We start from the raw sequence: 13516 nt of genomic DNA on the forward strand, positions 1-13516 counted from the left end.
TTATTAATGTTTTCAGTCGTAACTTTAACCTGATGTGCTTCTGTTAAAAGGTGTTTCTTTTGTAAGTCTTCTGGATGTTAAAAGGACAGCTTAAGCATTACTTAGTGTTGTATTTTTTGTGATTGTATTTGAATTAATGGTTGCCAAGATGTTCATTGTATGTTTTTAAAAGGTTAACTTGAGTTCATAGAATAAACATTGTTTTGCTTTTAAAACATACCTTTTCCATTTCTGCTGTACCTCACCTGTAGAGTGGACCGTGTGTTTCCCATACCACAATCTATTAAAAATTGTGGGTCAGGTGAACTCCATGATACACTTTGGGGTTCTCTAAACCCTGGCCCATTACAATAGGGAAGACATTTTACACTACCAGCTTGTCAAATTTAATTTAAACATGGTGGAGCAGGAAAATGCAGTCGTCGCATTCCAATCCTTTTGCATGGGTGTAGTACCTGGACTGACCACATCATTTACACTCTCGATGAAAATTACCCTCTGGCAACGCAACAAGAATTTTGAGACCAGCTCTGCTAATTAATCTTACCCATTTGGAACACTTGTAAATTTATAAATCTACTTTTGATGTCTTTTTTATTGCAACTAAAAGGAAAGAGTTCTAAATCTCATAAAAGTAAACATAAGCTGCTCCGGTTTAGTTTATGCGCAAACATCCAAGTATGCAATATAAAATGTTCTTCATTACTCAGCTGAGGAGAATCAGCAGGATAACTTCTGGGCTGCAGGCTCAATGTCACACAACAAGAATACAAGTCTGAGATGACAGCATTACTTATTCTTATACCATCACTTACATATTTTCACTGAAAGTTTTATAATGAATAAAACTCTTTAATAGGCATTCTCTCATGCTGGGATCTCCTTTCCTCCACATGCAAGTATATGCAAATTAGATTCAGTTACTGTGGAATAACTGATCACAAGCAATCGTACTTAGCATCACTACGGCAACAACTGAACGCTTGAGAATATTTTTCGAACACCATTTCCTGGCAGATACGGCATATGCCCTTCATAGTAGTTATTTATCCTAAAACCAGTTTTGTTCTTTCCTTTGAAATTTCACATAAGGTCAGCATTTTAAGCAATAAACTGACCTTTAATTCTACAGTTTCAGGAACAAAAGACTGACAAAGATGATTCACAGAACTTACAAACGGCAGGATCACTTAAAAAAATTGCATATGCTTACAAATGCTGCTTTGGCATTTTTTTAAAAAAGGAAGTGAAAGGAGAGTCTTTTTTAAAAGATAATTCATCCTGTTAGGGTCATTAATTTTGGTATTTATTGCACAGTTAAAAATTAGTTTCCTCGGGTATTTCTCAGGTTCCATCTTTTAAATGTCAAAGCAGAACAACAATAGGAACAGGAGGCTTTTACTAAGCTGCTGATCCATTACCAGGCACCCTGGCCCAAAATCTGCTGTTAAAATAATGTGCATTATTTATGCATAAATGCCACAGCAACTTCAAGAGGGGGCAGCTTTATCAACGTAAAAATTACATCACACAGTGAGGTTCTCTATTCAAACACTTGGAGCCATGTACTAGCATGGTAGCTATTTCATTACAGAAAGATAAATCAAATTACTTCCACGTCTTAGTGCAGTTTTAATTAAGTGATGTGTGAAATATTGCCAAATTCCTTGGCACTGACGATTAACTGTTAGAAGTGCAAACTCTCATCCTTCAGGTTTTAACAATAATTGCAGATTTTAAAGTGGTCTATTATTTTAACATTTTTTCTATCGCAATTGAACCTTTCCTTTTCTCAATTTCACTTCCCAGATTTGACATTTTAGCACACCATTCTTATTGTAGTTCCTTTTTGGTCTTTATGCTGTTAATTTCACAATGCTGCAATCTGATTTATACATCTAATATGTTCACTCAGATTCCAGTGCGTTTACCGAGATGACCCTTTTCAAACTCAACTTCAGCAATTTACAGGGTGAATATCATTAACATAAAGAGGCAAGGCTAACTAACAACTATCACCGCTCAATGGATTGCCACGGTAATTCTTGGGCTAATGTAACTTGCCAGCTCACTTCAGGTTTATTCAATAGTTCATTCCCAAAATGAGCCATAATAAATTAAAATGAATGTTTACATATGGGAAAACCAATAAAACCAACTAATCAAGAGTGCCAAATGGACACCGTTTGATTGTGGGAGTTTGTTTGGGAGGGAGGGGGGGGGGGGGGGGGGGGGGGGGGGGGGGGGCGGCGGTGCTGAGCTCTAACTCTTCTCGCTACATAAACAAGAACTTGTCTGAAATCTTTAAGAGCATTCATCTTTTGAAACAATGTACCAATGGATACATACCATCTCATTCCAAGAGTTCTAACATGAAAACCAAAGAGCGTTGAATAATTTTTTATTGCTGCTCGCACTCTGCCACTATCACTTCACCAGAGGTTCGGTGTGGTTAAGTGAGTTTTTAAAATTCCTATTCTGGTGAATTTATTGCTGCAGAGCGGAAGCAGTTCAGAGCGAAACCTCACCCACATTGTGTTTTCAGGACATTACTGATGTCTAAACTCGTGAGACGATTGGAAGACGTTCGGAAAATTGGATTATAAATGTAGTGAGTAATTTAAGGGTTAAAAGCCTGTTGTTAGAATGTGTTTGTTTAAAAAGAATTCTGTTCTGCAGTGGTCATGAGTTCAAAAAAGGATTTTGTTTTGCTTCTAGGAAACAGCAGGTGAAATCGGCAAGGAATGTGTTCGTCAGTCTGGGCTAATGCATAGTGGCTTGGCTGGGAAGGTTTCTGGAGAGTTGTGGGAAGGTCCCTGTGGAGTTAACAGCTTTTGCAGCCGGCAGAGATAATAGGCGTGACCTATTGCGCCCGAACGGGAGCATGTCGCACCTAGTAGATGACTGGAGAACCCTCCCCACAGCCTTCCCTACACCCAGTACCCCTCAAGATCTATCCAAACCTCGCGAGGCTTTGCGATCAGGATCCCACCCACAATGGGTGTGACCAAGCTTAGCGCGCTGAAGTCAGTTTTAAACCCACTTCGGCATGCTCACCCGGGATCCACTGGGCTCCCGGCATCCAACAGCCTCCCCAGAGAGTCCCCAGCCGGGCACCGTTCAGTGCTGGTCCACACAAATGTGGACCAGACGGAACGGCACTCAGGGGGTTTCCTTGGACATCGGAAGCCCTTAGGCGGTCACGGATAGGGCAGGGTGGCCCCCTGGCCTGCCAGGCTGGCGCCTTAGCATTGGTGCCTTGGCTTGCCTGACACTGCCAAAGTGACCAAGTGGCACGTCAAAGCCAGCAGGAGCTCTGCCAGGGTGCCCAGGGTGACATTGCCAAGTGTCAGGGCTTGGGTGACCCATGCCAAGAATGGAGGCATGGGCAAAGTGGGGGCCTCAGCAACCCAATAGCGGGGTGCCATCATTTGGGGGTGGGGGGGTTGACACTGCCCATGAGTGGGGTGTGTGGGGGAAACCACAAGCTCTCTTAGAGATCTGGGCACCATTGCAAAATGGTGGCCCGATCTTGGAGAAGTCGATCTGGGCAGCGTGTTCAGCTGCCCAGTGATGAAAATAATTCTAAGTGTGGTGTTGATCGGGGAGAAACTCCCCAGTGCCCAAAAAAGTGACTTGCGTGTGGTTAGATAGCGGTGGGGGACTTACGAGCCAGCAACAAACTCCCAGAAAAAGCCTCCACAAATAACATTTTAAAACTTTTCCGTTAGATCACACCCATTGTATTTTCTGCTTAGGGAGATGTGGTCATGGCTGGGTGGAGCTCAGAAAGGCAGTGAGTTTCGAGAAGCTTAGAGAGGAGCTGAGCTCTGATCTGCCTGAGTCCACAATTCTTTTCAAGTTGGATAGATAAAATAAAAAAAGTGTAATAATATTTTAAAGCAAAGCATTCTTGTCTGTCTGAAGACAAGGAAGAGACTGAAACAACCTAGTTAAAGCAGCTATTTGAAGATAGGAAGGGGTTCCGACCAGAGCTAAATCTGTTTTAAAGCAAGTATTACTCTACGCCCTGCTAATTTTAAACTGATTAAGAGCTCTTTTCTTATTATTTAATGGGAAATTATATAGTTGTGTGAAGGGCTAATTGTAACTTATTTTACGGGTGTGAAGTTACAAGTTTAATATTGATTTATAATAAAGGTTTTGTTTTAGAAATGCCAAAGTCTTATTTTTTTCATGCAATCACACCTAGAGTGAATCATTCTTTCCACATGGTCTTAAAATAAGCTAAAATATTGGGGTTTTGGTCCAGTATCCTAACCACTGTTGAGCTCTGGTCTGGGATCAATGCTAGTGACTAACCAGAAAGGAATTGTGAATTTATGTTGGCACTTGGTGAAAAAGAAACTCTCATCAGTCCTATATATCATTATGAAGTTACTCATGAGCAATCGAGGCTTGGGTTTCACATTAGAGCCCTGAATAAAGAAAATTACCACGATATAATTCCAAAGAGAAAACTTGAAGGCAACAACAATGTGGTCTGTTCTCATCGCTCCCTCTCACTAATACATTAGGAATAGCATCCACCTTTACTTAGCTCTGATTGTCATGTTCATTCCAGGCATATCGACTCCTCAAATGCATTAAACATCTGTCACAATGTTATACATCTGTCACAGGGTTGATGGTGGTAATTGTGGACGAGTGGCAATGAGGTGATGAAATAAAAACATTAAGCAAGAAGCCACTATCACTACTGCTGCAAGTGACAGATTTGGTAAAGCACTGATGTGTATTTGATTAGTGCACTTGTACTTGCACCAGTAACCTAAATCAGTCTGTTAACATGGAATGATTTCTCATGAAGGGCTTGAAAATGTTGGATGTAATAAGTTTGGATACAGTGAGAGTTAACTCCAAGAAAAGTGTGCCTCAGCATATCCTGCTCTCAATTCTAATCATTTGTTTCATAGCAAGCACTAAAATACTCTGATCGTGTAGGTGAGAGTGCAAGTGAGTAGGCTCAACTTTTGTTCACAGGTGCCAGTCCGAGCAAGAGCTCATCAGAAATAGTGCTGCGGAAGTTATAATTAAGAAACTCAAATATTGTGTTAAAATTTAAATTAATGACAGGTATAGTTAAATTAGCAGACAGGACGGTCAAAACATTTTAAAAAATGAATAGCATACATAATGTATTAAGTATTTGCATAGAATTTCTCTCAATTCTACATAGCCAGGAAGATGTTTTTCTATTGTTATTGGTGTCTTTGCAAAATATGGCTGCACTTGATGCAACCTAAAGTTGTCAAATAAACATGCAATTTCACAGCCTACAAAAGGTGACATGAGAGTTTAAGTTCAAGTCACTCGACGAGAAGTACTTGAGGTTTCATGCTCGAGCCCATTATGATTTATACAGTCAGCATGCAGTCATGGCCCAAACTAGTGTAATCAGAAACTATGAACACAAATGTCACACTGCAGAAACCTGTGCTCACCAATAGTCTGGATAATTGTATCCTGAACTACTTTCTCATCGTTGCTTGTTGATAAAGTACCAGTAGAACTACGCTCATTGGACAACTCAAAATCAACACTGAGGCGCAAGTGTTTCAATAATGTGTTAAAGACCTCCAAAACGGTTGGGCCTATTTAAAGAGAAAAAAAAATCAAAATTAGTACTCACTTAAATATTTGCTCGTAACTACGTAATTTATTTTTAGGGAAGGAAGAAAGAGAAGAAATTAAGATGTAACTCAGCTACTCAATAGTGATCGTACATATAATAGCAGAAAAAGTCTGAAATCAGTCAATCAAATAACTACAGTTTGGCTCTTGCAATATCACATTTCAAACAAGGATTACCAAAAGAGGAAATGCAGAGCCAACAAACACAAGTGATTTACAAACCTTATAAAACTACTTTAACTTCCTTTGCCTGAAAGAACTCAAAAGGAATGCTGCTTAAGGAAAAATTAATATGGAGCCATTCTTCTCACTTTATGGAACCAGGTAGCCCTACATTACTGCTACTCTGTACTTCCTCTAATTGTATGAAAATAGGGAGAAAAGGTCAATTCCAGCACATGATGTCAGATAGCCGGTTAGAGACAATGGAACACGCACATTGAAAAGCAGGGGAAAATGGACACTGGAACCACAACATGTGAGATAATTCTTTAAATGTGGACAAACACAGAAGGATGTTGTGGGTGTGGTGTCACCTGTAAAGCATATAAATTATCGTATAAAGGTTTTTTGCTTGCCAGGTGATTTGACCGATCATCTTTCTCTCACCAGAGGCAACCGGCCTGCACTCTACATTACACTCAAATCTACAGCTGAAATCAGGAAGTGCCTCATGTGCAGGGAATTGGGGGGACAATTGAAGTCATAAATGAGACCACTGCATGCGTGGTGAACAAATGAACATAGAAAATGAATCCTCTGTACTAAATGGAAACAGTCAATTCTGCTAGTTTCATTCATTTTTTTCTTAATGTCAATTCTGCTTACCAATAGAACCTTTTGCTGCTATAGCAACAGTCTCTAAAAGGACCTGTACAATGCCTGCTCGGACCCGAGGAGAATCCTTGTTGTGAGTGTCCAGATGCCGAAGAATCTGCTGAATCACGTGATGAGAATGCTGAGCCTGTAATGTTAGATTTCTTGTAAACAAATTCAGACAGTAATAGCTTTTTCATACAAAATAGAGACATAAATAAAAATATTTTCAAGAAGGTGAAGAAAATGAAAGCAACAATCTAGTTTAAAAGGAAAGGATCAGAAAACAATGTGAAGTTTGTTTAATGAGGCACTTATGAGAACACAAGTTCTTACATCAGCATAGCTGTGGAAGATGTCGTTGATAGCGCAATCAAGAAGCACTCACAACCAAAAACCAGCTCTTTAAGCTCAGTTTACGTGAGGGTGAGACAACTCTTGACCATATTATAGACTTGGTTCAAACATGGCCAAAAAAGCTGAACACAAGAAGTGAGTGTGATTGCCCTTGACATCAAACCAGCATTTGATCAAGTATGGCATCAAGGAGTTTTAGTAAAGTGGAAGTCAAAGGTAAACGGGGAAAGACCCTCCCCTTGTTTGAGGAGTTATATCGAGAAAAAAGGATGGGCGTGGTTGTTGGAGGACAATCGTCTCAGGTCGAGGTCACTGGAGCATTCCTCGTGGTAATGTCCCAGGGCCAACCATCTTCTCCTGCTTCATCGGTGACCATTCATCCATGATAAAATCAGAAATGGGAATGTTCACTGATGATTGCACAATCTTCAGTACTGTTCGCAACAGCTCAGATATTGAAGCCAAATGCAGCAAGACTCGGACAACATTCAGGCTTGGGCTGTGGGAAGTAATATTCACACCACACAAGTGCCACGCAATAACCAGTTTTAACAAGAGAGAATCTAATCATCTTCCCCCTGACATTCAATGACATTCTCACTGCTGAATCCCCCACCAACACTATCCTGGATGTTACCATTGAACTGAACGGAATTGGAACTGAACTGGACCAAACATATAAATACTGGGTTTAAGCAGGAAAAACTGTGGGAAGTTGTGGAAGGGGAAAGTAACAAAAATTATATTGAACCGCTCAAATTTTAGATTAAAATTTTTGCTACCTCAAAATAAAATGAAGAACCAAATTTCATGCTTCACCAAGGAGGGACCTTTTTACAAATTGCATTGTGAAGGAAGCTTCCTGCCCCTGCCACCCCCCCCCCCCCCCCAACTGTATGAACCACAACTGTGGTTAGCACTGCTGCCACGGCGCCAGGGACCCACTTTCAATTCTGGCCTTGGGTCATTGTCTTTGTGGAGTTTGTACGTTCTCCTCGTGTCTGTGTGGGTTTCCTCTGGGTATTCCGGTTTCCGCCCACAGTCCAAAGAGGTGCGTATCAGGTGGATTGGCCATGATAAATTGCCCCCTAGTGTCTAGGGATGCTCAGGTTAGGTTATGGGGTTACGGGGATAGGGTGGGATGGACAGCGGAGTGGACATGGGTGGAGTGCTCTTCCAAGGGTCGACGCAAACTCAATGGGCTGAATGGCCTGATTCTGCACTGCAGGAATTCTATGATAACTCTGGTTTTGCACTCCTGGCAGATAAAATTCCCACTAGGCACATGATCCAGTAAAATTAGCCAAAGTAAATAAACGTCACATACATCGGTCTTTGAGATTATAGCGAAACAGCTGAACAGTATAATATGAAATTACCATCTCCAAAATACTTAATATGTAATGTAATGTAAAAATGAAACCACTTCAGTTACTTGCAGTTCATCAGAAAATAGAGCATGGACCTAAAATCAAAATGCAATCAAGCACTTGTATCATGATGGATAATCATGATAAAACATTTCACTTCTTAAGCTTTTAATAGAGAAGAAAACAACACATTATATATATATATATATATATATATATATATATATATATATATATATAAATAAATAAATTATATAGAGGAGAACTTGGGGGGGAATGATGAGTAGGTTTGCAGACCACACCAAGATTGGTAGGGTGGTTAACAGTGAATAAGAGGTTTAAAGGTTCCAGGAAGATATAGATGGTTTGGTCAGATGGCAGAGCAGTGAAAATGGTATTTAACCCTGTTAAGTGTGAGGAAACAGGACAAGGGAGCAAGAAACGAATGGCAGAACACTAGGTAGCTCAGAGGAACAGACAGATCTTGGGGTACTTGTTCACAAATCCTTGAACGCAGCAGAGCACGTGAATAGGGTGGTTAAGAAGCCATATGGGACACTTGCCTTTATCAGTCATGGCATAGAATATAAGACCAACGAGGTTATGTTGAAGCTGTACAGACAGCTGAGTAATATGTGCAGTTCTGGTAACCTCACTATAGGAAGATGACTGCACTGGATAGGGTACAGAGGAGATTCACCAGGATGTTGCCTGCAATGGAGCATCTGAGCTATAAGGAGAAACCGGCTAGGTTCGGATTGTTTTCTTTAGAGCAGAGAAGGCTGAGGGGGGGGATATGATTGAGGTGTTTTAGATTATGAGGGACTTGGACAGCTCTTCCCATTGTTTGAGGGTCAATCACAAGGGGGCATAGTTTTGGGATGAGGGGCAGGAGATGTTGAGTGGATTTGAGAAAATACATTTCACTCAGAGGGTGGTGAGGATCTGGAATGCACTGCCTGGAAACTTAGTGGAAGCTGGAAACCTCACAACCTTTAAAAAGTACTTGGATGAGCACTTGAGCTGGTTTAGCACAGTGGGCTAAACAGCTGGCTTGTAATGCAGAACAATGCCATCAGTGCGGGTTCAATTCCTGAACCGGCCACACCGAACAGGCGCCGGAATGTGGCAACTAGCGGCTTTTCACAGTAACTTCATTGAAGCCGACTTGTGACAATAAGCCAAGATGTGAAGAATCCTCATTCACCTGAGGAAGAAGCAGTGCTCCGAAAGCTAGTGATTTGAAACAAACCTGTTGGACTTTAACCTGGTGTTGTAAGACTTCTTACTGTGACAATAAGCGATTATTATTATCATCACTTGAAACACCATCGCATTGAAGGATATGGGACAAGTACTGGTAAATGGGATTGGCATGAGATTATGGGTAGTTATCGTCAGTGCAGACTCGATATACTGAAGGGTTTTTTCTGCACTGTCGGAACTCTATGATTCTATGACTCTATAAGGCTGCAGGCATTTTTCCTTCTTGCAGAAAGAAAATCATGCAAACTCACCTGAATAGAATACATTGTAATTTTGAAGCAGGAAACAGCAAATGCATTTGGGTCCCAGAGCTGATGGTTGTCTAAATGACTACAAATGAAATTAAAAAACAGCATTAGCAGTCAGTTAAGATGAATGGCTGAGTTAAGTACAAAACCAATAATCCTACTGGGTAATAACATGAACACAGCCCATTCAGCATAAATAAGCACAAATTGGAAGATTAACATTTAGTTTAGATAATTTCTGACAATATTTGTTACATTATATCCTTTAATAACTCCAAGCTAACCTACTTTAACATGGAAGGGAAGAAATAGACGACTGAGTGCTAGCATGTCCAATATCACAATCAATTCAATAAAGAAGAAAGCAAAGTATATTCTATCAATGCTTTTAGGGATCCATTTCCACTGGCTGTTAGTGGTCTGAATTCACCAAGGTTTCATTAAAATTATAGTTTTTTAAAAAAATCATTTCTGGCCCTTTTCTTAATGTTGGTGAAAGACTGTAGCAGCCAGCCCTATATGCAGCTTTGTGGTTAATGTAATAATCCCTCAAGGTTTTTTTTTAAATATTTCATATGTGCCATTTGAAAATATATATATATATATTTTTACTTAATGCTTCCAAAAGGAATGTTTAAACAGATGCACTATTTTTTTAAATTATAAAATCATTGCATTTGTGTGTAAAATTGGGATGGGATGGGGTTGTGGGACTATGCAGCACGTCAGGACAGATCGGTGAGGTGTGCACAACTTTTCAAGATCCATCATTCCGGTTTAATTTACCCAACTACATCCATTTTGTGTTTTAGTTTCTTGCAGCCACCTCTTATAACATTTTAACAATCTGAACATCAGTAAGTTTAAAGGTGTGTTACTGTCACTTGATGATACTGTTGATGACTCCTTCTGGATAACACAGCTCATGCAGCGTAAATAAGCATAAATTACAAGATCAGAATTCATCACTGTGTGGGAGCAAGCTAGTAGACTCTAATGCCCAGCTTATTTTTATCCTTTCTTGAAGTGAAAATGAAAGTCGCCATAGTCCCAGATGAACATAGGCTGCTTTCCCATTTTGAGTGAGAGCTGACTGGTGGAGACTTAACCTGAGGATCACCACATCTCAGGCTAGGTAGGGACAAGATTGAGAAGGCGAGGATGGTAACTTTAGACGTTCCGAATATTTATATTCAGTTTTCAACCAAAATTTAGTTTTGGATTATTTACTGAACAAAGATTTTGTTTACAAGATGAAATTCAGCTTTTATGACTAGACATAACATTTGACACAGGAAGAGAAAAATAAATATCACAAGCATTTCCTTTGCAATAAATTATTAACACTGCTCCAAACGTCTAACTTGTGAGCAGTTAATCATTTATGTCCAAACATACTAGTTTCTGATGCTGGAGTTACTTATTCAAAAACGGCACCAAAAATAAATCGCCTTGTATACATTTTGTATGGCACTGTAAAAGAGTTAACCATAAATCAATGTGAAATGTTTAGACTGAAGCTGGAAGCTCTAAAAATTTCTTTTTTATGAATGTCTGTTGTTTTGGTAATTCAGATTGACTGAAGTTCAATAGCTGCAGTGCCCTTTTACTGAAGCAGAAAATAAATTCCTCAATCATAGCCATCAAATGACAACCTTCAGATTCAGTAAAACCTCTGGATGCTTCTTTTTCTCACATTCAAAAGCTAGCGCTTTGAATGCACAATAACTGGCAGCGGAATTTAGAGATGGTTCAATTCGGAAAGATATTAGCTAAGCGGGAGAGGAACACTGATGAGTTGGATTGATCAAATCCATCTAAGGTTGTAAATCTGCAGCCGAGAGAGAGAGAAAGGAATGAAAAAAAGGTGCAATATCATTGATCGGTGTAATATATAGAATATCAGCTTGTGGAAGAGATGCAGAGAAACAAATTTTCAAACACAAGACAGAGAGATGCAAGAATTATCGAGTAATTATAATGGGGGATTTAAATTATTTAAATATAGACTGGCATAAGAATAGAGCAAAGGGGCAAGTGGGGGAAAGAGTTCAAGAAATTCTCTGCAGCAGTGCATTTCCGGTCCAATGAGAGGGCAGGCACTGTTGGACATTGTTCTGGGGAATGAGTTAGCCCAAATGGATCAAACAGTGGAACAGCATTGAGTGGCCATTGTATCATAAGGTTTAGATTGGTCATGGAAAAGGACAAGGAGCAATCCAGAGCAGGAATAATTAATTGGGTGAAAGCCAACTTGGATGGGATGTGAATGCATCAGAGGCGAGGAGTTAGAGTTAAATGTTGGCAGAAAAGATAGTGCCTGAACAACGGGCTACCTTCAAAGAGATAGAATTGCAAGCAACATGAAGGTGTATACCTTTGAAGGGAAATGTAGGACAAGGGCAGCACGGTGGCACAGTGGGTTAGCCCTGCTGCCTCACGGCGCTGAGGTCCCAGGTTCAATCCCGGCTCTGGGTCACTGTCCACGTAGAGTTTGCACATTCTCACCGCGTTTGCATGGGTTTCGCCCCCACAACCCAAAGATGTGCAGGCTACGTAGATTGGCCACGCTAAATTGCCCCTTAATTGGAAAAAAATGAATTGGGTACTCAAATTTAAAAAATAAAGAAGGGTAGGACAAATACATTCAGATCATCGTTGATAATGAGACAGAGGTGAAGCTGAAAAGGAAGAAGTGTGCATATGACAGATGTCAAGTAGAAAATACGATGGAGAATCAGGCTGAATATGGAAGGAAGTGAAAAATAGAAGATCAAGGAGGGAGCATGAAAAGAGACTAGCAACTAACATAAAAGGGAACCCCAAGATCTTCAGTAAGCATGTAAATAATAAAAGGGTGGTAAAATAAATGGTAGGGCCAATTAGGAGACTTGCATGTGGAGACAGGAGAAATAGCAGAAGTATTAAACAAGCACTTTGCATCTGTCTTTACAAAGGAAAACAATACTACCCAAGCTGAGAGAGAGGAGAGAACTCATACACTCGAGAATTTTACAATTGAGAGGGAGGTGGTGTTAAAGTCTGTTTTTACTTAAAATTGAGAAAGTACCAGGATGAGATGATATGCAAATTGACAAACTATCAGGATGGGATGAGATGCATCCAAGGATACTGAGGGAGGTGAGAGTGGAAACTGCTGAAGCGCTGGTCATCACTTTCCAGTCTTCCTTAGATACAGGGTTGGTGCTGGAGAACTGAGAATGTTACACCCTTGTTCAAAAAAGGGTGCAAGGATAACGACAACTGCAGACAATTCACTTTAACTTCAGTGGTAAGGAAACTTCTGGAAACTATACATAATTAAGAAAATCCAGCATGGATTCATTCAGGGAAAAATCAATATTCACTAGCTTGCTGGTGTTTTTTTTTGAAGAGGTAACAGAGAAAATTGCTAAGGGAAATTGTGAATGTCGATTTTCAAAAGGTATTGGATACAGTGTCACATAACAGACTTGTGAGAAAAATTATAGCTGATGGAACAAAAGGAAAAGTAGACAATTGCAAGAGTAGTTATAAATAGATGTTTTTCAGATTGGAGGAAAGTTTTTAGTGGAGTTCCCCAGGGGTCAGTACTAGGACCCTTGCTCTTTCTGGTGTATATTGATGACCTAGATGGTGGTGTGTAGGGCATGACTTCAAAATTTGCAGATGCTACAAAGATTGGAAACGTTGTTAACTGTGCTGAGGATGGTCTTGAACTTCAAAAGAACATAGACCTATTCTCGGATTGGGCAAGCAAGTAGCAGATGAAGTTCAATGAAGAGAAGTATGAAGTGATTAATA

General features: G+C 40.0%; 1 protein-coding gene across 6 annotated transcripts in view; it reads right to left on the minus strand.

Annotated features, from left to right (window-relative positions):
- Nucleotides 1-13516, minus strand: part of efr3a (EFR3 homolog A (S. cerevisiae)) — a 235163-nt gene that overhangs the window by 100245 nt on the left and 121402 nt on the right. For all 6 annotated transcript variants that reach the window (XM_072467858.1, XM_072467857.1, XM_072467854.1 and 3 more), the window contains 3 exons: nucleotides 9716-9794; nucleotides 6484-6619; nucleotides 5466-5615 (listed from right to left, as the gene is read on the minus strand). In XM_072467858.1, coding sequence (XP_072323959.1) covers nucleotides 5466-5615; nucleotides 6484-6619; nucleotides 9716-9794 — 365 coding nt within the window. The remainder of the gene's footprint in view (nucleotides 1-5465; nucleotides 5616-6483; nucleotides 6620-9715; nucleotides 9795-13516) is intronic.

This window comes from Scyliorhinus torazame, chromosome 11, assembly GCF_047496885.1.
Source record: "Scyliorhinus torazame isolate Kashiwa2021f chromosome 11, sScyTor2.1, whole genome shotgun sequence".
NCBI lineage: Eukaryota > Metazoa > Chordata > Chondrichthyes > Carcharhiniformes > Scyliorhinidae > Scyliorhinus > Scyliorhinus torazame.